The 26,402-nt window shown below is 44.1% G+C and overlaps 2 protein-coding genes across 3 annotated transcripts in view; one reads left to right on the top strand and one right to left on the bottom strand.

The window, feature by feature from the left end:
- The window catches only part of C2H21orf91 (chromosome 2 C21orf91 homolog), a 30,448-nt gene extending 28,191 nt beyond the window's left edge, over positions 1-2,257 (bottom strand). Inside the window, exons 1-2 of one of the 2 annotated variants that reach the window (XM_007966729.3) lie at positions 2,179-2,257; positions 788-921 (exon numbers count right to left, since the gene is read on the bottom strand). In XM_007966729.3, the coding sequence (XP_007964920.1) occupies positions 788-914 (127 nt within the window). In that variant the 5' untranslated portion in view covers positions 915-921; positions 2,179-2,257. Of the gene's footprint in view, positions 1-787; positions 922-1,904; positions 2,009-2,178 lie in introns of those variants that run through there. The other variant, XM_007966728.3, reaches the window with a different exon arrangement.
- The window catches only part of CHODL (chondrolectin), a 457,020-nt gene continuing 432,719 nt past the window's right edge, over positions 2,102-26,402 (top strand). Inside the window, exons 1-2 of the mRNA XM_073010287.1 lie at positions 2,102-2,218; positions 5,693-5,796. The gene's annotated coding sequence lies outside the window, so the exon portion shown is untranslated. The remainder of the gene's footprint in view (positions 2,219-5,692; positions 5,797-26,402) is intronic.

Genomic DNA, 26,402 nt, shown 5'->3' with positions numbered 1-26,402 from the left:
ACTATTTTGAAACTGTCCATAATCTGGAGGTTTACTAAGTCTCTCTACTGATATGTAACAACTCAAAAGTCAAATTACAGGCCAGAATATTAAGTTTTTTTTTTTTTTAGTATGACTCATAAATATCTAAACCAAAAGTCAATTTTAATATGACGACACTAACTGCACCAACCCAAATAAATCCTTCTAAGAGGGCTGTTTTTGTTTTTGTTTTGGATTTGGAGAATTTTTCTTCATATATCTTAGGGACACTATTAAAAAATTTTAAAAACCTTTCCAGTTTTTAAAAATTACTAACAGTGTGTGTGATCACTGAAAAGAGGTTAATCTAAAAATTTTAAAATATTTTTCCAGATAGTAAGATCATACTGTCAGTCAGAAAAGGGTTCGGGCTCATCTCACTCAAATACTTGCATAATAGGCTCGAAAGAATAAAAAAATTGTTGTTACTTCTTAATATGAAAAACATACACGTCTGTTAAAAACTGACAATTCAATAAGCTCTCAAACCAGAAAACACGTTTCCCAATCAACACTCATACTTATTTCTGTATTAGGAAAAATGGGATTGTTCCAGGGGTCTTTAGAAAACAAAGATTTCTCTGAAATTCGTAACTCTGTTAACTGCAACTTCATTTCCAGAAATCTTATATTTAACAAAACTCTACACTATTCATACTTAGCACAATTTCCAATCATTGAAGATATTTTAGTTTTACCTTACAACCAGTATAAAGCAGCTGTGTTAAATTCATGCCATAAAATCAAAACTATACCATGTGCTTACCCTCAATATTTAGCTCAAAACAAATGTGGCAGAAGGAGAGTGTTTCTTTGTCTGTTCCCAGTTTACAAACACTGCAAATGTTGTCATCATTCAAATCAATGTTTACAAACTGCTCCTCTTCGTTCATAGTGCCCCTATTAAGAAACAGAAAAGGAAAGTTACACAATTCAAGAACCTGCCTTTGGGGTAGTTCCTTCCCTTTTCTGGGAACTTCTAGGAAACAACGATGCTGTTCAGCTCATCTAAAGCAAAAGCTCCATCAAACAAGCATCGCCATACTTGCACTTCAACATTGCACTTTTCCTGTGGAAAGACACAAAGCTGGTAAAACTTAAAACTAGGCCATAGGTGACACTATGTCAGTGTCTTTTTTGTCCTATAGTTGATTGGGTTAAGGGGACCTGAAGGAGAGAGGTTTGCGGGCATTCTAGTCCTCCTCCTTCGTCCCCCAACCTCGAATAATCAGACACGGCTTAGCAGCGAGGCCTCTTCAGCTACCAGGTTCTGTCAACCTAGTTAACGCTGTGAGAAACAGGAAAAACGACCTGCACGGGACACTGCTTTGCTAACTTCCATTGGGGGAACCTCAGATGCGCCACGCGAACTCGGAGTTGCGAAGCTTCGCATCGAACGGAGGTCGGCGGCAACAAAATGCACTTGGGTACCGAACACCTGGGGAGGGCGTCCCGCCGTGTCTGGGGCAACCACACCGAAGGCCGAGCGGCTGATTCACGGTCCCCGCCAGGCACCGCCGGAGGGGCCCAAGCCGGAGCCGGGAGAGCCGCGGCACCCTGGAGCCCAGCGGGCGGGAGAGCCTCGTCCCATCCCTCCGGGATTCCTCCCAGAGGGAAGAAAGCGTCCGAGGGCCACGGCGGCCAGCCTGCCCAGCCTCAGGGTCTCGGGGAGCCGGGTCCTGGCCCGTTCTTCAGCGTTGGGGGCGCGCGGCCGCCCCCAGGGAGTCGCGGACCCACGTCAGTCTCTCCGTCGGTCCGTCCGTCGGGGCGCCTGGCGCGCAGCAGCGCGAGGGGCCACGGGCCTCGGAACTCGAAGGAGGCGGGACGATGGGACGGGGGATCTGGGCTCAGGTGGGACAGGAGCAGGGGTGCGGGGTCTTTACCGTCCGGCTCCGCGGGCCACCACCGCCTTTCCGCGCGGCTAGGGTTCCTCCACTATTGTTTCCGGCCGCAGCAGAGGCGGCCGCCGCGCGCCTGGCCCCGCCCTCTCCCGCCGGCGCCATTCCGTGAAGGCTGCGGGGAGGGTGGCGCGGCCGCGGGCACACCTGCGCGCTCGCAGGGCTGCTACGGGCCCGCCCCTCCGCTCCTGCACCGACGCCGCACCTTCGCCTCGAGTTCTCCTGTGATTTTCCGTGTGTCTTGGCCGGAGTTTCTTACCGTTCTCTGGAACGTAGCTCCTCACACCCCCCTCGTCGAGGTGCGTAGATAGACGAATCCGTTCCACCTCTCCCTTCAGCACAGTGCAAACTACTGCCCCGGGGCGGGGGCCGCAGGCGACGGGGGTAGGAAAACCGCGGGTGGATGGGAGAAAGGGCGAGGTGCGTGGGTGGCACTTTGACTTCAGGAGAAAGAAGCGTAATACTGTCTCTGAACTTATAGTTAAGTGCCAGTTGAAGTAACTAACGAAGGAAAAGTTCATATTCAGGTGTCATGATAGAGGCATGATTTCAAATACAGAAGCTTTTAAAATAGGTTATTTGTTGTGGGGCGCCCCCCCCATATGGTACATCCCTCAACGCCCACGGGGAAAACCCCGAGCCCCACCTCTTATTTTTAGGTCCTGCTTGGTTCTCAAACTCTTCGCTTGACTTTTATTTAAGCTATTCTGGTTTTTTGGGGGTATGGTTCATGCAGTACTTTCCCTTACGTTTTCTATTGTAGTCTTTACGGGAACCTACAGAGGAGAAACAGGAACTGTTCTCTCATTTTGCAGCCTAGGAGTAATTAACCCAGGTTATCGCAGTTGGTTAGAAGCAGGCTGGGGATTGAACCCAAGGCTACTGAGCGAAGATCAGTGTTATTTTTTACAGCATCATATGCGCGTGTTCTGGTCGCACTCAAATAGAAAGAGGGCTGGCCTGTCAGTCTACATGTAGGCATTCTTGAACTGATGGTAGGAATAGACTCCATAGATCTTGGAAACTTCTGGACCAAATTAGCACTCTAATTATGGCATCTGTGCCTCGCAGGAGCGATCTGTGTCCTTGCCACCTATTTTAGTAGATGAACCAGCAACATTGACATTACCTGGTTTCTGTTAGAAATGTATAATCTCAGGCCCCACTCGAGATTTCCTAAATCAATACCTGTACTTTAACGAGACCCCCCGGAGATTCGTATGTTCATCGAAGTTTGAGATGCACTAATTGAAATAGAAAAGCCTGAGCTTTTTCTCTTCGAATTTCTCATTCTAGGTAACTACGACTAAAATATCTTGCATCTTGGATTCTACCCATCTTTTAAATAAAAGGGATTCTTTAAAAAAGGACTCTTTTAAAGTGATTCAATAAAATTGTTCTAAAATCACTAAATTTAAAAAATTGAAACAAATTCTTTTCAATTCTCATGATCGTCTTCCTTTCTATGGCATTTCACATTGTTTACTTGCTGTTCTTAAAACTCTTCTCTCCTGTTGGCTTTTTAAAAAAAATTAAGGAATAATTTACGGAAATAAAATTCTCCCATTTTAAAAGCACTATTTGATGAGTTTTGACAAATATATAAACTTGAGTAACCACTACCCCAGTGAGGATACAGAACATTTCCACAGCCCCAACATTTCTTTCTGTTCCTTCCTGGTCAAGCTCCTCCAACATGGGATCTAATTTATATGACTGTTTTAGTTTTGTCTATTATAAGAATTCACATACATGGAATTAAGCAGTGTGTGTTCATTTGTGATTGGCTATTGTCATTCAGTATGTTTTTGAGATTTACAATGATGTTTTGTAACAGTGGTTTCTTTTTACTGCTTGTCTCAGTCAGTATGTGTTCCTATAAAGGAATACCCAAGGCTGGATAATTTATATAGAAAAGAGGTTTATTTGGTTCATGGTTCTGGAGGCTGTATAAGAAGCATGGTGCCAGCATCTGCTTCTGGTGATGGCCTCAGGCTGGTTCTATTCATGGTAGGAGGCAAAGGAGAGCCAGTGTGTGCAGAGATCATGTGGCCAGAGAGCAAGCAAGAGAGGGGAGGAGATTTCAAGCTCACTCTCTTTATTTTTTTATTTTTATTTTTATTTTATTCCTTTGTTGTTGTTGTTGAAAAAAAAATTAGTTCCATTGGGAATTAAGAGTAGGAATTGATTCATACCCTAGAGAATGGCACCAAGCCATTCATCAGGGATCCGTAACTAAGCTCCAACTCCCTACTCCCTGCTCCCCAACCAGGCTTTACCTCCAACGCTGGGGATCAGTGGGGCATGGGGGCTCACACCTGTAATCTTAGCACTTTGGAAGGCTGAGGTGGGCTGATCATTTGTGTCTAGATGTTCAAGACCAGCCTGGGCAACATCGTGAATCCCCATCTCTACCAAAAAAACCCCACAAAAATTAGCCAGGCATGGTGGTGCATGCCTGTAGTCCCATCTACTGAGGAGGCTGAGGTGGGAGACTGGCTTGAGACCTAGAGGCGGATGTTGTGTGAGCTGAGATTGTGCCACTTCACTCTAGCCTGGGTGACAGAGTAAGACTCTGTCTCAAAAAAAAAAATAAATAAATAAAAAAAAAAAATAAAAGACAAAGAAGAAAAGGAAAAAGAAAAAAAGAGATGTCCACGCCCTAATTCTTGGATCTTTTCAATATGTATATGTAACATAGCAAAAGAGACTTTGTAGATATAATGAAGATTATAGACTTTAAAATAGGTTATCCTGGATTATTGGGGTGAGCCCAATCTAATTACATGAACCCTTATAACCAGAGATCTTTCTCCAAGTAAACTCAGAGAAATGTAGCAAAGAGAAAGTCGAAGTGATTGGAAGCATGAGAGGGACTTGACACACCATTGCTCTAGGAGTACACACTGGTCTCCAGCTGGTAGCCAGCAAGGAAATGGGAGCCAGAGTCCGAAAACTGCAAGGAACAGAATTCAGCCAACTGCCTACATGGATTGGGAAGCTCATTTGAACAATCTCCCAATCATGCTGTACTGGATCATGCTGTACTGGACTTTTTACCTACCGAACTGTGAGATAATAAATGGGTGTCATTTCAAACCATTAAACTTGTGTTAGTTATGCCAGCATTAAAAAACCAATAGATTGAATGTCTACATTTTTAAAGAAGGTTGAGATTTATTTTGGGAAGCTGTTACCGTAGTGGCTGATCAGCTTGCTTCTTTTGAGACTTGTTTTTAAACCTTGTGAGGGTCTACACTATCATTTTGTAATATGGATATCTTAGTCCAGTCCTTGAAGAGTGGCTTGTTGGACCCTCTTTTGTATGTCATGGGTATTTAATAAAGATTCTGCACTCTAGTTGATTAAAACTCAAATGACTCCTGTCCCTGTGAGTTTCAGCAGGTGTTCAGTTTGTAGTTCCCCAGTAATTGTTCTTTTGGTGATAGTTATTTTTTGCCCTGGCATTTAATTTTGTTGTAAAGTCTTGCCCTATACATGCACAGCTTTGTATTCAGCCCAAGACTTGAAGAGTATTCTGAAACTCTTTCTGTGTATAATTTTTCCTTTCTGTCACTTTTTATTGCAAATTCCAGCCGTCTTAGACTTCCCAAACTCAAATCTTTTTCTCCCCAGCCCAACTTTGCTTGGATTTCCTTATGTGGACCATGGTCTGAAAGTATTTCCAGGTGTAAAATCAGGGTCATCATAGGTCTCCTCTCATTTGTTTCTTTTCTATTATGGATCACATGTTTGTACTGTCTGTGTTTCAGTGTCCTAGAATTCATGTTTTCTGGATGTTGGTTGTCTGCTGCCAAGTGAGATGTGCCTTTCACCTTCCACCACGATTATGAGGCCTCCCTAGCCACATGGAACTGTAAGTCCATTAGACCTCTTTCTTTTGTAAATTGCCCAGTCTCAGGTGTGTCTTTATCAGTAGTGTGAGAACAGATTAATACAGATTCCTAACTAAGCCTAAAGTCAAAGTAATGTCTGTTTTAGGCCAAGAACTAATTACAAAACTGCCATTGTATATCACTTTATAGTTTATAACACATTTTTGTACACTTCACTGAGTTACTAAATTAGAAAGAATTGTAGTTAGTTAAAGGTAAAATCCTTGACTATTTGAAGACCTAGGCTTTGAACTTGTACAGCATGTGACTGTACTGAATACTGTAGGCAATTATAAGGCAATGGTAAGTATTTGTGTATGTAGACATACTAAAGATATAGTAAAAATACTGTATAAAAGAAAAACATGGTACATCAGGCACTTATTATGAATGGATCCTGCAGGAGTAAAAGTTGCTCTTAGTGGGTCAGTGAGTAAATGTGACGGAATGTGAAGGCCTAGGACATTACTAAAAATCACTGTAGACTTTATAAATACTGTATATGTGTACTACACTGTTTATTTTATAAATTTTTCTTTCATCAATACTTAACTTACTATACATTTTTTACTGAATAAACTTTACTTTTTAAAATATTTTGACTATTTTATAATAACAGCTATATTAGTCCGTTTTCACACTACTCTAAAGAACTACCTGCGACTGGATAATTAAGAAAAGAGGTTTAGTTGACTCACAGTTCCACAGGCTGCACAGGAAGCATGGATAGGACAGGAGGCCTTAGGAAACTTACAACCATGGCGGAAAGCAAAGGGGAAGAAAGCGCGTCTTACCATGATGGAGAAGGAGAGAGAGACAGAGCAAAGGAGGAAGTGCCACACACTTTCAAACAACCAGATCTTGTGAGAACTCACTCACTGTAATGAGAACAGCAAGGGAAAAGTCTACCCTCATGATTCAATCACTTCCCACCAGACCCCTCCCTGACATGTGAAGATGACAATTCAAGATGAAATTTGTGTGGGGACGCAGAGCCAAACCATACCATTCTACCCTGGCCCCTCCCAAATCTCATCTCCTTTTCACATCTAAAATCACAAGCATGCCTTCCCAACAGTCCCCCAAAGTCTTAACTCATTCCAGCATTAATTCAAAAGCCCAAGTCCAAAGTTTAATCTGAGACAAGTCCTTTCTTCCTTTGAGCCTGTAAAATCAAAAGCAAGTTAGTTTCTTCCAACATACAATGCGTATACAGACTTTGGGTAAATATTCCCATTCCAAAAGGGAGAACTTGGCCAAAATAAAGGGGTTACAGGCCCCATGCAAGTCTGAAATCCAGCAGTGCAGCCATTACATCTTAAAGTTCCAAAATAATCTCCTTTGACTCCGTCCCTCACATCCAGGGCACGCTGATGCGAGGGGTTGGCCCCCAAGGTCTTGGGCAGCTCTGCCTATGTGGCTCTGCGAGGTGCAGCCCCTGAGGCTGATTTCATGAGCTGACTTTGAGTGCCTATGGCTTTTCCAGGTGCGAGGTGAAAGCTGTCAGTGGATCTACCATTCTGGGGTCTGGAGAACAGTGGCCATCCTCTCACAACTCCACTAGGCAGTATCACAGAGGGAACGCTGTGTGGGGGCTCCAACCCCACATTTCCCATCTACACTGCCCTAGTAGGGATTCTCCATGAGGGAAACCAACAATGTCTGTTAGAGAGATCACATAATGTTTTTTTCTGAAAATCATTGCATTACCTCTGCAATTGTGAAAATTTTTCTCACTTATCATTTAAAGTCCAATTCAAATGAATGTCTGCTACAAAAATATCTCAAATCCTTTTACTTTCCTGAATTCCAACAATGCTTGCTCATACCACTACTATTTTTAGTATGTTTTTCTGACATGGTCCCATTTTTAAAAGAAAGGATTTAGTATATTCGATATATCCATCCACCCATCTCTCACCTATTTGTTTCTCCTCCTATGTTACCTAATTCTCTCCAATTAGAGAGGTGCTTTTTCCATTTAGCCAGGAAGATTGGCATATGTAGCCCCAGGCTCAAAGCCTTCTGGTACCATGATCCTGAAGGTACTGGAAATTCAAGATGGTGTGACTGATTGATTGAATTATTATTTCCACTTCTTCACCCCCCTTACTCTCACATGTGACTTTATAGTTCACTGTAGTGAGCAGAATATATTTCCCCATCCCAATGAGATATTAATGAACATGACAATGAGAAGAGACCTTAAATGTGCCTGCGTGCCTTAGCTTGGCTTCTTTATCTCTATCATATGTCACAAGAAGACCTTCATCCAAGTATTTGCTAGTCCAAGAAAGATGAGAGATGTAGAGATCAAACAGATTGAAGGGTCCAACTTGCAGCCTAATGCTGGGTTGCCCCAGCTGACCTATAGGTCCATGACGTTTGGTATTAAAGTACTGATATGGTTTGGCACTATGTCCCCACCCAAATCTCATGTTGAATTCTAATCCCCAATGTTGGGGAGGTGATTAGATCATAGGGGTGGATTTCCCCCTTGCTGTTCTCATGATAGTGAGTTCTCATGATATATGGTTGGTTGAAAGTTTGTAGCATTTTCGCCTTTGCACTCTCTCTCTCCTGTCACTATGTGAAGATGTACTTGCTTCCCCTATACCTTCCACCATGATTGTAAGTTTCTTGTGGCCTCTCCAGCCATGCTTCCTACACAGCCTGTGGTTCTGTGAGTCAATTAAACATCTTTTCTTTATAAACTACACAGTCTCAGGTAGTTTTTAATAGCAATGTGAGAACAGATTAATACAAGTACTCAGTTGTGGGTTGTTCAGTTATGCAACATTTTGCAGTGATAGCTGATTAATACAGCGGGATTCTGAATGACCAAATGTGATTCATATGCTTGTCTCTGAATCAATCACAATAGCTAGTACTTTAATTGGCCAGGCTGTATTACATTTCCAGCTCTTCCTCCATTCCCAAGTAATTGAAGTTGGCTCAGGGGTGGGGATATAGGAATTAAAATTTGATCTCAAGATATGAAAGACAAGTTTCCCAAAAGGAAAGTGGTTGCTTTTACCAGAGGAAGGGAATTGGTTTGAAACCTATTAAACAGGAAGAATCTATCTGTCATAATCTAGTCTGGTACTCTTTCTACATCATTATTTATTGCTAAATTTTAAGCTGAATTGTATGCAGAAACTCTGCCTTACTCATCTTGTATTTAACACTTACAAATTATAATATAATTTGTGTTTGAATCCAGTAGGATTAAGTTTCACTGCAAGTAATATAAAAATCCCCAAGTAACAGTGACATAAAAAGTTGGAGATGGACAGACATGCTGGCTCATGCCTGTAATCCCAGCTCTTTGGAAGACTGAGGCAGGAGGGTCACTTGAGCCCAAGAATTCATGACCAGCCTGGGCAACATGGTGAAACCCCATCTCTACAAAAAAATACCAAAAAAATTAGCCGGATGTGGTGGTGCAGGCCTGTAGTACCAGCTACTCAGGAGGCTGAGGTGGGAGGATTGCTTGAGTATGGGAGGTCAAGGCTGCAGTTAGCTGGGATCGTGCCACTGAACTCTAGACTGGGCAACAGAGTGAGACTTTGTCTCAAAAAAAAAAAAAAAAGAAAAAAGGTTGGACTTTATTTTTTTCTCTTATGTTGAAGTCTAGAATTGAGCAGCTAGGGTGAGTGTGATGGCTCTCATCTTCAAAGTTCTTAGGCATGCATTTTGCTTTCTTTTTTTTTTTTTTTTTTTTTTTTTTACCATGAGAGAGGGTTGCTCTGTCATCCAGGCTTGAGTTCAGTAGTGTAATCTTGATTTACTGCAATCTCTATCTCCTGGACTTAAGCTGAGGTGGGGACTTGGGGACCACATCTTTCTTCCAGATGACCATATATATGGCCAGCTAAAAGTCAGGGTTTCTAAAAGAGGGAGCATAGATATTGCAGTTTACAGCAGGCAATCTCTACTGCAGTGCTCAATATTTATTAAATGAATGAATCACATTAAAAATTAAAATTGATTAATAAACACTGACAATTAAATTTTTAATCTTAGATGAAATGCTGGATTAAAGAATATATTTGATGCTGGGCACATTGGCTCACACTTGTAATCCCAACACTTTGGGAGGCCAAGCCAGGTGGATCACTAGGTCAGGAGATGGAGACCATCCTGGCCAACATGGTGAAACCCCATGTCTATTAAAATACAAAAAATTAGCTGGGTGTGGTGGCATGCCCCTGTAGTCCTAGATACTTGGGAGGCTGAAGCAGAGGAATCTCTTGAACCTGGGAGGTGGAGGCTGCAGTGAGCCGAGATCATGCCACTGTACTCCAGCCTGGTGACAGAACAAGACTCCGTCTCAAACATAATAATAATGATAATAATTTGTTTAAAAATTATTTTTGATTTCCACTGAAATTGAATAATTTGTCAGGCTTATTTCAGTTTTATTCATCCATTTTCTAAAAGTGTGATCCTTGTGAGATTCTACACAGGGAGTCTAGCGCTGGTCTTTTGGAATCTTTAACCCTGAAGAAAATATCACTCTTAAAATTATGGCTCCTCTTAAGCTTAGACAAGCATCCCTCTGAAAGTTTGAGATACAGATATTTGCATTAAAGGGATTTATTACCTATAGTTTTAGTAATGCCGACATTATGGGTAAGCTGTCTGCTGATCCATTGTCTTGTTTTGCAAGCAGAACAAAGCAAACCTATTTCTAGTCTGTGGATAAATTCTGTGTTGGCATTTCTGGGAGAAGATTGGGAGTTAACTACCAAGCTATTGATTTTTTTTTTCTGCTGTGAGCCAAATCCAGTCTTCAGTAATGTGCACAGTCCCCCCTGTGAAATTCAAGGTGATAAAAGGAAAGTTTAGTATTGATGTCTGAAGTTAGAAAAGTCTGTTTCATAATTTACCAGAGGTTTATTTTTATATTCCCTTGTATAAGTATCAGGCTTTGGGTATAGAATACTCAAGCTAGAAATTAAAATCCAGACATGTTTCTGAGTTTACTATTGGTGTACCCATTGAATGACATACAATTTTAAAGTTTGATGATGAGAGAATTATAGCATTGTTAAAAGAAAAACTTTAGACCAATTAAATTGAACAGAGTTTAATTGAGCAAGAAAAAAATGATTTGCAAATCAGGCAGCCTCCAGAATCACAGCAGGTTCATAGAGATTCCAGGGATGCCTCATAGTCAGAGCAATTTATAGACAAAAAAAGAAAAAAAAAGAAAAAAAAAAAGAAAGTGACATACAGAAAATGGAAGTGAGGTACAGAAACAGCTGGATTGGTTACAGTTTGGCATTTGCCTTATGTGAACACAGTTGGAACGTTGAGCAGTGTGTGAGTGGCCAAAGTATGGCTCCTGGGATTGGCTGAGATTCATCTATTGCCACAGAAGCATTCCCCTAAGTTCAGTTTTCAGTCTTGTCTACCTACTATGTTAGGTTATGATTTGTCCAATAGGGCTCAAGTATGGAAATACAGAGGCTTTCTCAGGCCATATTTACTTTCATTTAACAGCATTGAGGGTAGTAGAAAGAAAGTACACCTTTTTTGCTTTTCTGCTTTTTGAATTTCTACTAAACATTATTTTTTTTCACAAAAGTTAAAACCAATGAAAAATGAAATTCCTTCATTCAATCAATCATTGATGTATTCATTCAATGAGTATTTACTAAATGCACATTATATGTCAGATACTGTGCCGGGTATTAGTTACACAGTAGAGAGCAAAACAAAGTCCTTCCTCTTGAGAAATTTACTACTTAATGTAAGCGAAAGGCATTAAGTAATTGCATTTGGAAAGGAGTTTTTAATGGCAACGGAATACATTTGCATTTCAATTGCTGTAGCACCATGAAGATGTCTAAGTACCACATTGGCAAATAACATTTTTATTTCTTGCTTTTTTCATTATTTTGCTAAATCTTACATGTTAAGCATATTAATAATTCATTATCTATAGTCTGTAATAAGGGATCCCACCATAGTATTTGTTTTCAAAATAACTGGAAAATGTAGGTTTCAAAACTGAAAACATTTTAGCTGTTTTGAAAGGCTTCCAAAGTGTATTATATTCTTTTTTGTCATCTTAAAATATATAGGAGATAATTTATACATTAGCAAAATGTTTGTGTTAGAGGAGGATAAATTGTTATAAACCCTGACTTAGAAATTCAGTGACTTAATCAACAAGAAAATGATTTTTCCCTCATGTAATAACTGAAGGTAGGTACCCCAGGTTGGTAGTAGCTCTCCTTCACATGGTGATTTAAGGACCCAGGTTTCTTGCATTTTGTGACTCTTCTGTCCCCTGGGACCTTGTCATCTGGTGCAAGGTCAGGATTGCATTCAGATTTCAGCCACTGGAAAGAGGGGGTAGTGTGGAGGAAGCACACCTCTCTTAAAAGGCCCGGTCCTAAAGAGGCAGGCACATACCACATCTACTCGTATTTCACATTTCATTGTTGAGAATTTAGTCACATGGTTACATCAGTCTGTGAGGGAGACGGGGAAATGTAACCTATTTTTGTGCCTAGGAATAACGAGTGGATAATTTTTAGTAGATGACTAGCTGTCTCTCCCACAGCCTGAAACTCTGGCTGCCGAGTTTCTGTGTATATCCTTCTCATACTCATCCTCTCTCTGGGCAAGCCACAAAGAGCACGTTCACCCCTTCCTCCAGGGAGACAACTCAAAGTTATATTCCGCTGCTGCACCCAGCTCAGCATCCATAGGTGTGTTGACCAGTGATGATCCGTTCTCTCACTCATATCCATAGGTAGCTCCTAGTTATCTGGTGACCTGCAAGTTGAAGGTAAAATACCTTCCTCTCTTTCTGTCACCCCTTCCTCCCACCAGAATTAATGGTGGACCAGAGAGAGGATAACTGTAATTAAAACTCCTATTCAGTAAAGGGAAGAGGGAGAAACACAGCAGTCACTGGTTCATAGCACTGAGGGAAATCAGCTAGATGGCTGGGGGTCGAAGACCCCTGCCTTAGTAGTGAAAGAACTTCCTTGATTGGGCCTTGTGTCTGCTTTATGGGAGTAAATTCTTGTCCATTGGTCTCTGGCTCTCTGCTCTTCTCTCCGGAAGAAACTTCTTTGTCTATTATTCTTCTTGATCACATCTAAGAGGGCTTTGGGGAATTTGTTCCTCTTGAATGCTTCATATATTTTACAGCTTAGTTTGTAGGCCCATAGTGTCACAAGGCTATATGGTTCTTAGGCTCATAGATTCTTTAGCAACACAGTTTCCTCAATCTTAGTAAATTCTAAGTTTATTTCCTTCTAAGGTGCCTGTAAGCACAACCAAATATTTTTCTGGATGTATTCTAGATAGTTCTTCAGCTTTTGCTTTCTTGCTCTTTCTCTGACATGTACTTTCACATTAATAGCAGCTATCGTGAGGCTATCTGAATAATTAGGCTTTGCTGGGAAGGCAACAATCTGACCTTTTGCCATTTAGAATCCAGAATCAGTCAGCTTTTCAGGTGAGGGAGTGTCTTAATCTTTGGCCCCTTCTCCTTGAAGTCATTGTCACTTTTCAAGGAGGTCTTCTCTGATCACCCTATTTAAAATTTCCATCTGGACCCACCTTACCCTGATTTGTTTTAAACACCACTTGTCACTTTCATATATATATATATATATATATATATATGAAATGATGTATAACATATAATTATTTACTATACTAATTGTTTATTATCTGTCTTCCTCCTTTGGCATGTAAACTCCATGAGGTTTAGGAGTTACATTATATTCTCTGATGTCTCTGAGGTGTAGAGGACAGTGCTTGCCGCATGGTAGGTGCTCAACAAATCTATGCTATGTGAGTGAATGAATAATTTGAGAGTGTGTTGACTTTTCAGGATCTGCTATATATCATGCTATATGTGAGCTATGCAAATACTGCAGGTTACAGTTATTCTTTCCTATTGCACATAGATAGAATTATTACTTTGCTCATTTGCCAGCGTAGGGCAGGACAAGTACATCTGTTTTTTCTCCATTATCCATAGAGACCTATTCTATGCCAATTATGGAAATTCCATTATTCTTGTTGGTCATCAGTCTAACAATGGACAAGTGAAGCATGTTGGCCAGTGAGGGATAAGCAAAAGTATGGTAGCATGAAGGATCTCTAGAAAAAAATTTTTTTTGTTTTCACTTCCTTCCTTTCTGCTGTGGGTTTTGTTTTTGTTTTTGTTTTTGGTAGAGACAGGGTCTCACTCTGTCACTCAGGCTGGAGTGCAGTGGCATATCACTGTTGCTCACTGTAGCCATGAAATCCTGGGCTAAAGTGATCCTCCTGCCTCAACCTCCTTAGTGACTTGGACCACAGGTGTGCATCACCACACCCAGCTAATTTTTGTATTTTGTGTACAGATGGGGTTTCGCCACGTTCCCTAGGCTGGTCTTGAACTCCTGAGCTCAGGCAGTTCACCCATCTCAGCCTCCCAAAGTGCTGGGATTCTGTGAGTATTTTTTATTCTCATGATGATATGATGTTGGAACTTCAGCACCTGTCTTATGATCATGAAGGCAGACATTGCTAACATTCCGAGATTTAATTATGGGAAAGACAGAAAGAATCTCAACCCATCTGGCATAATTGAATCCCTGTTCTGATGTTGGAATAATTTTGTTTTTAAATGAGATAATACGCTTCTACTTTATTTAACCCATTTTGGTCTACTGTTCTGTCATTTGTGTAGAGGACTACGTGCTTGCAAACGAGACGTTCCCGTTCCCGATAAGTCCTGCTCTTGCAAACAAGCAGGGCGTTCCTTCCCTGCAAATAGGGAGGACAAAGGAGCCAGCTGCTAACAGCAGACCCTGGGGGCTTGTTTATGTGTAAACATCTTGAAAATCCAGAAAGTCAGGGAAAGGTCAGAAAAGCAACAATGTGTCTTGTGACTTGGCAACATTCCACAAACGACTGTATAAAATAAAGCAGAGCGTGCCATTCGTGGCGGCCGCCATGTTTGTTTTGTCTTGTGTTGTCTTGGGTGTTCATTCCTTTGTTTAGGAAACACGCGGACCCCAACAATTTGTTGATGTACCTGAAAACATCCTAACTGATACAGCAGCAGTATCTTCAGTAGCTACTGAGACTAATTTGTACCACACTGCAACTCATCCAACCATTTGTCCATTCATTCTGTAGGAACCTAGTTTTTAGATTCCTTCCTGGTCAGGGGTCACCGCGAGAGACCACTCGACACGGAAGTCACAGCGGAGAGATTTATTGCTAGCGCGCTAGGGTCCTATGTCCGAAGTTGGCCACAGGACCCCGAATGCTTGTTACAGACAGTTTATAAAGGCAAAAACCACAAAAATTCACAAAGCTTGAGGCGCAAGATGATTGGAGCAGGTTATGGCCTGAGCAAGATGTCTTACTCTAATTGGTTGGTTTGAACCTGGTTTGAACCCGCGCGGGGTATTTCCCAGACTTGTTCTTCTGTTTGAGTTCCAGGAATATGGGTGGGTGTTTTAGATAGCCACACTGACATCAGGCGGGTGCTTTAGATGGCCACCTGGTCGTTGGGTGGGTGCTTTTAGATAGCCACCTGGTGTGGCTTTTCTAAGCTTCTAAGTTTCTAAGTCTCTAAGTTTCTAAGTCTATAAGTTTCTAAGTCTCTAAGTTTCTAAGTCTCTAAGTTTCTAAGTCTATAAGTTTCTAAGTCTAAAAGTCTAAAGGTTTCTAAGTTTCTAAAGGCTTCTAAGTTTCTAAATCTATTTTCATTTCCTCCTCTTTTTGTGACCAAGAGGCTCAATCTTGAGCCTCCTCTTCTGTCCTGAGGGCTTGGTACTGTTGGGTCAGGACCATAGCCTGCACAATGTTTAACTTATCTTTAATAAAGGCGAGCAAGCGGTTAAGTATACACGGCCCGAAAGTCAGGATGAGCATGAGTAGGATAAGGGGGCCTAAGATGGTGGAGACTAAGGTGCTGAACCAAGGGGACTGGTTGTACCAGCTTTCAAACCAATTTTTTTGAGACTCTCTTTCCTTTTTTCGTTTGTCTAATCTTTCTCTTAGTTTTGCCATAGAATCTTTAACCACTCCTGAATGGTCTGCGTAAAAGCAACATTGTTCTTTGAGGGCTGCACAAAGGCCGCCTTCCTTTAAGAAGACAATTTCTAGTCCTCGCCGGTTTTGCAATACAACTTCAGACAGAGAGGTTAGAGATTCTTCAAGTTTTGAAATAGAGTGTTCTATGGCTCTAAGGTCCTCATCCATGGCTGCCCTAAGTTGTTGCAGATGGTAGCTACCACGTACTAAAGCTGCTGTTCCGGTCCCAACCCCAGCTGCTACCCCCACTCCTAGCATTACAGCGAGGGTGAGTGAGACAGGTTCCCTTTTGGGTCTACTATAAGCTTTCTGTTCATACCGGAGGTCAAAGGAGTCTCCAGAGTGATAGTATACTCGGGGAACAACCTGTACTAACACGCAGTAGTCTGTGCTGCGGTTAAACGCTGCTGTGGATACACAGGGAGTGAGTCCAGTGTTGCAGCCCACCAGTCTGTCCCGGAAGGGACCAAATAGTGATTGGAGCTAGGCACTGTCAGAGTCTTGTCACAGAGATGCTGATGGCTAGTGGGCACCTTTCCTATACAGATTCCTGACCCGGAAACTTCAGCCAGGGTCAGCTTTTTATGCTGATCTCATGCACATCCAGTAGGATTAGTGGAGTTGGTGAAATTATTAGTGGAGGCAATGCCCTCATAATAAGGGGGCGCTGTCGCTAGGCACAGCCAACAAGAGGAGGTGGATTCTGGCCTGGTCTGGTTCAAGGCAAAGTAAGAGCCCTTTATGAGATTAAGGAGCCTGTCACCTAAGCCCGGAGAACTCAAGGGCAGGGTAGTGCCTTGAGGAGCCTTTGGCTGAGGGCCCTGAGGGGCCTCCGGCTGGGGGCCTTGAGGGGCCTCCGGCTGAGGAGGCCTTGCTTCTGGTAAAACTGGGTTTTGCCCTATTGAGACAGGAGCTGAGGCAGGGCTGACTGCTAGCCTAATTTGGATGGGGATCCCAAACAGTGGCTTTTGGTGTAAATATAGGCCCCATATTAACCCTGACATCCAGCGGCCATCAGATTTCGCCGCTTTTTTGAATTTGATGCAGACCAGATTACAATCAGCCGAATACCGGGTTCTGGTTCAGGGCTTAACAAAGGACATGGTTATGTACCATGGTGTTGTGGCCCGTTTCCATTCTCCATCATTAGTAGTTACACAAGTCCAGCTAGCACAATACAGGGAAGTTATATCCCCGCAAGTTTGTTTCATTTCTCCTGTCCGGAATCCGGGGCAGGCATAGAACCCGTTCCGGCTTATGGACACCCTTCTAGCCTGTTTTCTCCATGCTCCCCCTTCCATGTTATCTACCCCTGCTACTTTATCTAGGTTGAGATAGAGGTCAGGGAACCAAGTTCCCACAGGGGCAATTTGTGAAGTCTCATATAGGACTTCATGGGTATTAAAATTAGTTACTCTCCAGGTTAGGTTAAAAAGTTGGTGGGGGTTTTTGGTGTCAGCGACGTGGGGAAGGAGGGCTAGTAGTAAGTAAAGGGTTAGGTACGAGTGAGTCTTATCTTGAGGGGGTCCTTGGAGCGACGGAGTCTCCATGTCCCAGGTGGTCCGGGCGTCTCTGGAGCAGCCTTGGCGTGGGATGCGTGGATCCAAGTGGCGATTCTGTCAACCTTTATGTCTGTGGGTGTGGTCAGGAGAACAATGTAGGGTCCTTTCCACCGAGGCTCCAGTCCTTGAGAACGGTGTCGTCGAACGTAGACGGAGTCCCCCACCTGGAAGGGGTGGCTGGTCTGCGAATGTCCTGGCCGGTACAGTTCTGCCAAGGGGGTCCAGATTTGGGCCTGTACTGCTTGTAGTCCTTTTAGCCGGGCCTGCAGGTCAGTCTTAGAGTTGGAGGGAGAAAAGGAGTCAAGTAGGGTCGACAAAGGGGGAAGTCCTCCGTAGAGGATTTCATATGGAGTGAGCCCAAAGCGGTTAGGCGTATTCCGGGCTCTTAATAGAGCTAGAGATAGGCGGTGTCTCCAATCTTTTAAGCCAGTCTCTAAGGTCAATTTAGTAAGGGTCTCTTTTATTGTTCTATTCATTCTTTCTACCTGTCCTGAGCTCTGGGGTCTATAAGCACAATGCAATTTCCAATTAATCCCCAGTATCCTGGCTAGCCCCTGACTTACCTGGGAAACGAAGGCCGGCCCCTTGTCTGACCCAATTACCTTGGGAAGTCCAAATCTAGGAAAGATTTCTTCCAGAATCTTCTTGGCTACTATGTGTGCCGTTTCTTGCCGGGTGGGGTAGGCTTCTACCCATCCTGAAAAGGTATCTACAAACACTAGTAAGTACTTATACCCAGCATAGTGAGGTTTTACTTCAGTGAAGTCTACCTCCCAATAAGCCCCCGGGCGGCTGCCACGGGTTCGTATTCCTGCTGGCACTCGAGTAGCCCCAGCGTTCACCTGCTGACAGACCTTGCAGGCAGAAGTCACCTGTTCTATTAGAGTACTTGCCTTAGGAATTAGAAAGTCAGTTTTTTCAATCAACATTTTTAACTTCCGGCTACCTAAGTGTGTCCAGGCGTGCATCTGCTGGATCATAGCCACGGCTTCTTTTTGTGGGAGGACTGTCTTCCCTTCTTTTTCCCAGTTCTTGGTGTCCTTGTTTTCCATAGCTCCTATGGCTCTTGCCTCTTCCTGGTCTTCTGGGGTGTAGGTGTGTCCATCCTGGTCGGTTTTGTTGGGTTCTGAGGCTAAGGTTAGTACTTTTGCCATGGCTGCCTGCTACGTGGTCTGCCTGTCTGTTTCCCACTGCAACTGGATCCTGTCCTTTCTGATGTCCGGGACAGTGGATTATGGCTACTTCTCGTGGGAGGAAGAGGGCTTTTAATAAGGCAATTATTTCAACTTTGTTCTTGATTTCTTTCCCCTCTGATGTTAGGAGACCTCTTCTTTCATAAATACTTCCATGGGTATGAGCCGTTGCAAAAGCATATCGGCTATCTGTATAAATATTAGCCTTTTTCCCCTTGGACAGCTCTAGGGCCTTTGTTAGTGCTATTAGCTCAGCCTTTTGTGCAGACGTGCCAGGGGGCAGTGACTGTGCCCAAATGGTGGTGTGGCCATCTACCACTGCCGCTCCCGCCCTCCGGGTACCTGAGTCAAGATAGCTGCTGCCGTCTGTATACCATGTGTGGTCCGCGTCTGGGAGTTCTGTGTCCTTGAGGTCCTCCCGCGTTCCGTGGGTTTCTGCCAACACCTGCCGACAGTCGTGAGGGCTCAGTTGGTCTTCTGGTAGCAGCAGCAGCGTTGCAGGGTTCAGGGTGACCGGAGGGCCAAACCGGACGCGGTCTGTGTCCAATAGGAGGGCCTGGTAGTGGGTCAAGCGTGCATTGGTAATCCACCGGTCCGGGGGCTGTCGCACTATGGCCTCTAGAGCATGTGGAGTAATAACAGTCAATGGCTGCCCAAGGGTTAACTTAGCAGAGTCTTTGACTAACATGGCAGTGGCTGCCATGATGCGGAGACACGGGGGCCAATGGCTGCTACAGGATCTAGCTTTTTAGACAGATACGCTACCGGTCTCTTCCAGGGCCCTAATTTCTGGGTTAAGACTCCTTTTGCAATTCCTTGCCTCTCATCTAAGAAGAGGGTGAAAGGTTTTGAGGTATCCGGTAACCCAAGGGCTGGGGCAGAGAGGAGTGCTTTCTTTAGAGTCTCAAAAGCCAATTGATGTTCCTCCTGCCAGGTAAAAGGGGTGCTTCCCTTGGTGAGGGTATAAAGGGGGGCGGCCAGTTCAGCGAAACCGGGTATCCACAGGCGACAGAACCCAGCAGTTCCCAGGAATTCACGCACCTCTCTGGGATTCCGGGGCAGTGGAATGCGAGCTACAGTCTCTATGCGCCCAGGGGTGAGCCACCTTTTCCCCTCACTCAGTATGTACCCCAGGTAGGTTACCTTGGTCTGACAAATTTGTGCCTTCTTGGTGGATGCCCGGTATCCTTTTTCACCCAGTTCCTGGAGTAGATGCCTAGTACCTTGCATGCAGGCTTCCTTTTTGGGGGCCGCCAGGAGGAGGTCATCTACATACTGGAGCAAGGTCACTTCTGGATGCTGGGTCCGGAAGTCGGTTAGGTCCCGGTGGAGAGCCTCATCGAAGAGAGTGGGAGAGTTCTTGAACCCTTGGGGAAGTCGGGTCCAGGTCAATTGGCCTGAGATTCCTCTCTCAGGGTCTTTCCACTCAAAGGCAAAGAGTTCCTGGCTTTGGGGGGCCAGGGGTAAACAAAAGAAGGCATCTTTTAAGTCCAGTACTGTATACCAGCTGCAGTCTGGTTTTAAGGTACTGAGCAAGTTGTAAGGATTGGGGACCGTGGGATGGATATCCACAGTTCTTTTGTTAATTTCTCTCAAATCTTGGACGGGCCTGTAATCCTGGGTACCAGGCTTTTTTACTGGCAGAAGAGGAGTATTCCAGGGTGAGCGACAAGGTCGCAAAACTCCAAGTTCTAGAAATTTGATAATGTGCTGCCGAATACCCATATGAGCCTCTAGGCTCATGGGATATTGTTTGATAGACACAGGCACCGCCGTGGGCTTTAGATCAATTATAATTGGGGCTTGACACTTGGCCCGCCCAAGTCCTCCCGTTTCCGCCCAAGCTTGGGGAAAATCTTGTAACCAAACATCAGGGAGGCTGGTGGTGACCGGGGTGTCAAAAAGCCGGTGTTCATCTTGCAGAGACACAGTCAAAATTTGGATGGGCTGGCCGTCTCGGTCTAACACTTGGGCCCCTGCCTCGGAAAAGTGGATCTGAGCTCCGAGTTTGGTTAGGAGATCTCGTCCCAGAAGGGGGTATGGACATTCGGGTACCACCAAGAAGGAATGTGTCACCATTCCTTGCCCAAGGTTAACTGTCCGGTGGTTAGTCCATTTGTGCATTTTTCCTCCTGTCGCCCCCTGGACCCAAGATGTACGAGAGGACAGGGGCCCGTTTGCCTTGGTCAAAACCGAGTGTTGGGCGCCTGTGTCCACCAAGAAGGTGGTGGGATGCCCCCCTACAGAGAGAGTTAGCCGGGGCTTGGTGGGGGCTCCAGAGCCTTGACACCCCTATTCGCTGTCCTCACCTAAGGTGAGGACAGGGGCAGGTTTCTTCTGGTCTCTAGAATGCTTGGGGCAGTCCTTGATCCAATGCCCTCGTTCTTTGCAGTAGGCGTACTGGTCCTTGTCTACTTTAGGCTGCCTCCACTTCTCCCCCTGTCTCCCTGACCCTTTCTCCGTTACTACTGCTGCCAGGATTTTTGTCAAGTGCTTATCTCTCTTTCGGTCTCTTCGATCCTCCCGTTCCTCTTGTTCCTTCGCTAGCCTGGCCTCCCTTTCCTCGGGGGTTTCTCTCTTATTATACACTTTTTCTGCCTCTCTGACTAATTCCTGTAATCCATAGGTCTGGATCCCATCTAATCTTTGGAGTTTCCCTTTAATATCTGGTGCTGCTTGGTCTATGAACGACATGGCCACGGTAGCCTTATGTTCTAGAGCCTCTGGATCAAATGGGGTATACATTCGGAATCCTTCCAGAAGTCTTTCCATAAAGGCTGCCGGGTTTTCGTCCTTTCCCTGAATTATGGTCCTTACCTTGGCCAAATTGGTGGGGCGTTTCCCTGCCCCCTTGAGACCCGCCAACAGAGCCTGGCGATAGATTCGGAGACTCTCCCTACCTGGTGCTGTCTCATAATCCCATTTTGGGCGGGTGAGGGGAAATCCCTCGTCTATTTCGTTGGGGAGCTGGGTTGGAAGGCCTCCTGGCCCCGGCACATTTTTCCGGGCCTCCAGGAGGACTCGTTGCCTTTCTTCGGTGGTCAGAAGGACCTGCAAAAGCTGTTGACAATCATCCCAGGTAGGCTGGTGGGTGAGGAGAATGGATTCTATCAATGAGGTTAAGGCCTGAGGGTCTTGGGAAAAGGGGGGGTTGTGAGTTTTCCAATTGTAGAGGTCGGAGGCAGAAAAGGGCCAGTACTGGATCGCGTGGTTGACCGTGCGAAGGGGGAAAAGGGAAGACTGCCAGGTGGGAGTGCCATCCGGGTCTTCAGTCCACCGCAAGCGGAGACGAGGTGTTGGTGGTGGCGTTCTAGGGGTTAATTCGGGCGGGGTTGGAGAGGGAGGCGAGGTCGAGGGAGGGACCGATGAGGGGGCTGGAGAAAGAGTAGGGGCCGAGGGAGTAGTGGGAGGGATTGGGGATAGGGTAAGGGACGAGGGTGAAGCGTAAGGTGGAGGCCTCAGGAGGGGGTTGTGAGGAGGAGGAGGAGGCGGAGGGTCGAAAAGGAGGAGGTCTTGCTGAGTTCCATCAGGGAGGACTGGCTTAGGAGGATCCGGAGTCTGATTCTTTGGGGCTTCCACGGCAAGGAGGGTAGATTGGGACGGGGAGGGGGAATGAAAGAAGGGTTTCACCCAGGAAGGAGGGTTTCGGACCAAATCTTCCCAGGTGATTATGTAGGCCACTTGGTCCTGGTGTCCTTGTGGCCCAGGATTCATCACTTTTGCTTTAACCTGTAAGATAATGGAGAGGTCAAATGTTCCATCTTGGGGCCACCCAACCTGGAGGGTTGGCCATTCAGACGAACAGAAAGTTTGCCATCGTCCTTTACGGACTTCCACGGAGAGATTGCGGGCTCGCGCCCGGACGTCAGGGAAGTGGGTCAAAGTCAAGGCTAAAGGAGTTGTTAGTGTCTGTCCCATAGTTTCGTCCAGAAAGTCACGCACACGCAAGGACGAAATGACAACAATATACACAGTGACCAAACAAACACAGAGGAGCCGCGCGGCCAGAGAGTGGCGCCACAAGATTACAAAAGATTCAGACGGCAGGGGCGACCTGCCTACCGATTTGAGGAGGCCAACAGAGTCGTCAGCTTTCCTCCCGACAACCGCCAGGGCGTCCCCCGGGGCGCAAGGGGGAAGGTGCCGGACACGTCTGTCCCCCTTCCCCACTTGATTATTCAGACGGAGTACTCCTCAGAGCTAGCCGGCAAGACAAACAGAGCACAGAGTGAAACGAAAGTACCTGACAGAGTCCGTTCGTCCGTTCGTCCGGTCAGCAGTCGGTGGCCCGGGCCAATTGGGTCTCCACCGGAGGGGTTGAGGGTCCTCGGGCGACCCCCTTTCCTGGCCCATGCACCAAATGTAGGAACCTAGTTTTTAGATTCCTTCCTGGGCAGGGGTCACCGCGAGAGACCACTCGACACGGAAGTCACAGTGGAGAGATTTATTGCTAGCACGCTAGGGTCCTATGTCCGAAGTTGGCCACAGGACCCCGAATGCTTATTACAGACAGTTTATAAAGGCAAAAACCACAAAAATTCACAAAGCTTGAGGCGCAAGATGATTGGAGCAGGTTATGACCTGAGCAAGATGTCTTACTCTAATTGGTTGGTTTGAACCTGGTTTGAACCCGCGCGGGGTATTTCCCGGACTTGTTCTTCTGTTTGAGTTCCAGGAATATGGGTGGGTGTTTTAGATAGCCACATGGACATCAGGCGGGTGCTTTAGATGGCCACCTGGTCGTTGGGTGGGTGCTTTTAGATAGCCACCTGGTGTGGCTTTTCTAAGCTTCTAAGTTTCTAAGTCTCTAAGTCTCTGAGCTTCTAAGTCTATAGGTTTCTAAGCTTCTAAGTTTCTAAGTCTCTAAGTTTCTAAGTCTCTAAGTTTCTAAGTCTATAAGTTTCTAAGTCTCTAAGTTTCTAAGTCTATAAGTTTCTAAGTCTAAAAGTCTAAAGGTTTCTAAGTTTCTAAAGGCTTCTAAGTTTTTAAATCTATTTTCAATTCATTTATTGAGTAAATTTTCTATATACTAGGCTGTTTGCAAATCTAGAAGTAAAAAGATAAAGATACAGTTTGTGCATGTCCTCGTGGAACTGACAATAGCAAAACAATTGCAAATTCAGTAAACAGGTAGTTGTTGTACAGGAGTTCCACTAGTTCTACTGAATTTGAATGATCGTAAGCATTTGCTCTGTGATAACAGTGTCCTAGACAGATAATTTGTCTTTTAGGCATATGAAGATGGATTTCACTTATCCATCCTTCACCATTTGAGGGAAGTTGCCTTCTGTTGCCACTGCAGAAGTGGCACCAATGTAGACAACTGTGACCGTATTATTTAGTTCCTATCTATTGAGACATAAACTCATAGGTGGTGAAGATTATATAGAGTTAAGAAAGTATGCAAGATAGCTTGCTTGTTTGCTTCTTTCTTCTCCATGCCCACTTATAGGTTCTTCTTAAATACTTAGAAGAATAGAACTCTCACTGTCGTTAGAATGCATACATCGAATTGTAGCTATTTAAATATGCTCCTACAGGATCTGGGTCAATTTTGCATGTATGCCTGGAAAATAAATTAAAATTGCAGATGGTTAAGTATTTCAGTTTTATCCTCTGGAAAGCTACAGTTTCGTGTTTGTGTGTCTTAAAAAAAAAAAAAAACCCTCCAGCTTTATGAATCCAAGCCAGCTATCTAGTTATTGATATATTGAACAATTTTATCTGCAAAGCTGTTCAATATCTGCAAATGGTAATGTTAGTGGCCAAATGAGTATGTGGGCTTTGTACCTCAAACTCAGTAAGAGAAGTTGTGTATTCCCCACTCTCTTTTGAGAATTTGAATTCAGATGACAAACACATGCATGTTCAGGATGAAAAACTACGTCATATAATACTCGGTTAGCTGCACTACTTTTCATATTAGGCTCATCGAAAGTTTATCTAGAGAAGGCTGGGCACAGTGGCTCACGCCTGTAATCCCAGCACTTTGGGAGGCTGAGGTAGGTAGATCACTTGGGGTCAGGAGTTTGGGACCAGCCTGGCCAACATGGTGAAACCCCATCTCTACTAAAAATACAAAAATTTTCTGGGCATGGCAACACACACCTGTAGTCCCAGCTACTGGGGAGGCTGAGGCAGGAAAATCCCTTGAACTTGGGAGGTGGAGATGGCAGTGAGCTGAGATCATGCCATATAATTGGTTATAATTTATAATAATGTTGCCATCAAATGTGTCACTTAAGTATGTCTATTTAAGGTCTGAGACTGTGAATCTAACCGTATTTAATGAAATGGCTTACTGTACAAAAAGTCTAAACCAAAGGTTCTCAGGGAACAAAGCACATGCGCAGTTTTTTAAAAAGCAGCGTTTTGTGCCATTGCTGTGGTTTGTAGCAATACTTTACTCACTCTGAAATCCAGTTAACATCAGAGGATTACATGTGAGATTTTGGTTTATGCTATCTCTTTTCTTTTTTTTTTTTGAGACGGCGTCTCGCTTTGTCGCCCAGGCTGGAGTGCAAGGGGGCGATCTCGGCTCACTGCAAGCTCTGCCTCTTGGGTTCACGCCATTCTCCTGCCTCAGCCTCCCAAGTAGCTGGGACTACAGGCGCCCCCAACCACGCCCGGCTAATTTTTTTGTATTTTTTGTAGAGACAGTGTTTCACCGTGTTAGCCAGGATGGTCTCGGTCTCCTGACCTCGTGATCTGCCTGCCTCGGCCTCCCAAAGTGTTGGGATTACAGGCGTGAGCCACCGCGCCTGGCCGGTTTATGCTGTTTCTGTATCTCATACCACTCCCGCTTAATAAACAGTTTTCACTGATGATATGAAGGGTTGGTATAAAAATGTCTTTACATGAATAAGCTTTCTTTGGTAAGATTAAATCATACAAATTATTTTTAAAACCTTCCAATATATACAGTATTTAGCCCAGTTTTCAAATTTTCTGGATGTGAAACAAAAGGTTTAACATACATTCCTTGAGCTGTTAGTGCTATTGAAATCCTTTGTCCCATTTAAGTCCTAAACAGTTTTGGTTGGTTGAGTAGGATGTGAGTTTTTTTGGGTCTGATATCATGCTTTTTGGCTTAATTTCAGGTTTATATATATAAAGGAATTAAGTAAAAAAATTTCAGTTACTTTTTGAAAGCACCTGAAATCTTGGACTGGAATAGGTTGTTTATTTCAAGTCAAAAGCTGTGGTTTTCCCCTTCTGCTTTACCTTTCTTCAAATGTTGTTTTAATGTAATTTTTTCCTGAGCTTTCCCTGTTTCCTTAATAATGCATAGGATGGCAATAAAAATGGTTTTAAATCTCACCCCTCCATGAGATGTTTTAGCTCCCCTTAAGCTCCTTTTGTATTTGTACTTGTAATTGCTCATTCAACATTGGTATTGCGCCTTAGACTGTAAGTTTCCTGAGGGTCAAGAATGCTTCTGCCTCTTCCACTGTTGCTTCCCCAGTACCTTCTGTTTATTTCATGACCAAATAATGAAAATGATATATTCCATTTAAAGGGCCCAAAAAAGTTTATCTAGAGAGAAAGTTTGTGTGGGGAGAAAAGGTAGTGTACTGTTTTCCCAGACATAACAGGTAGATGAATTTATATGCATGGGGAACCTGTTCAGGAGCTACTCTTAGTTTGCTTTATGTATTTAAAGTTTGTTTTAAGTATCTTTAAGTCTAAGTATCCCTATTTTTTTCCTCTTTTCTAGAATGATTTCGGAATTTCCACTTTTTGTTCTTGTCTACTTTGTGATTA

Source organism: Chlorocebus sabaeus, chromosome 2 (assembly GCF_047675955.1).
Source record: "Chlorocebus sabaeus isolate Y175 chromosome 2, mChlSab1.0.hap1, whole genome shotgun sequence".
NCBI classification, from domain to species: domain Eukaryota; kingdom Metazoa; phylum Chordata; class Mammalia; order Primates; family Cercopithecidae; genus Chlorocebus; species Chlorocebus sabaeus.
The sequence above is the reverse complement of the archived record's forward strand: the minus strand, read 5'-3'. Positions and strand labels throughout refer to the sequence as shown.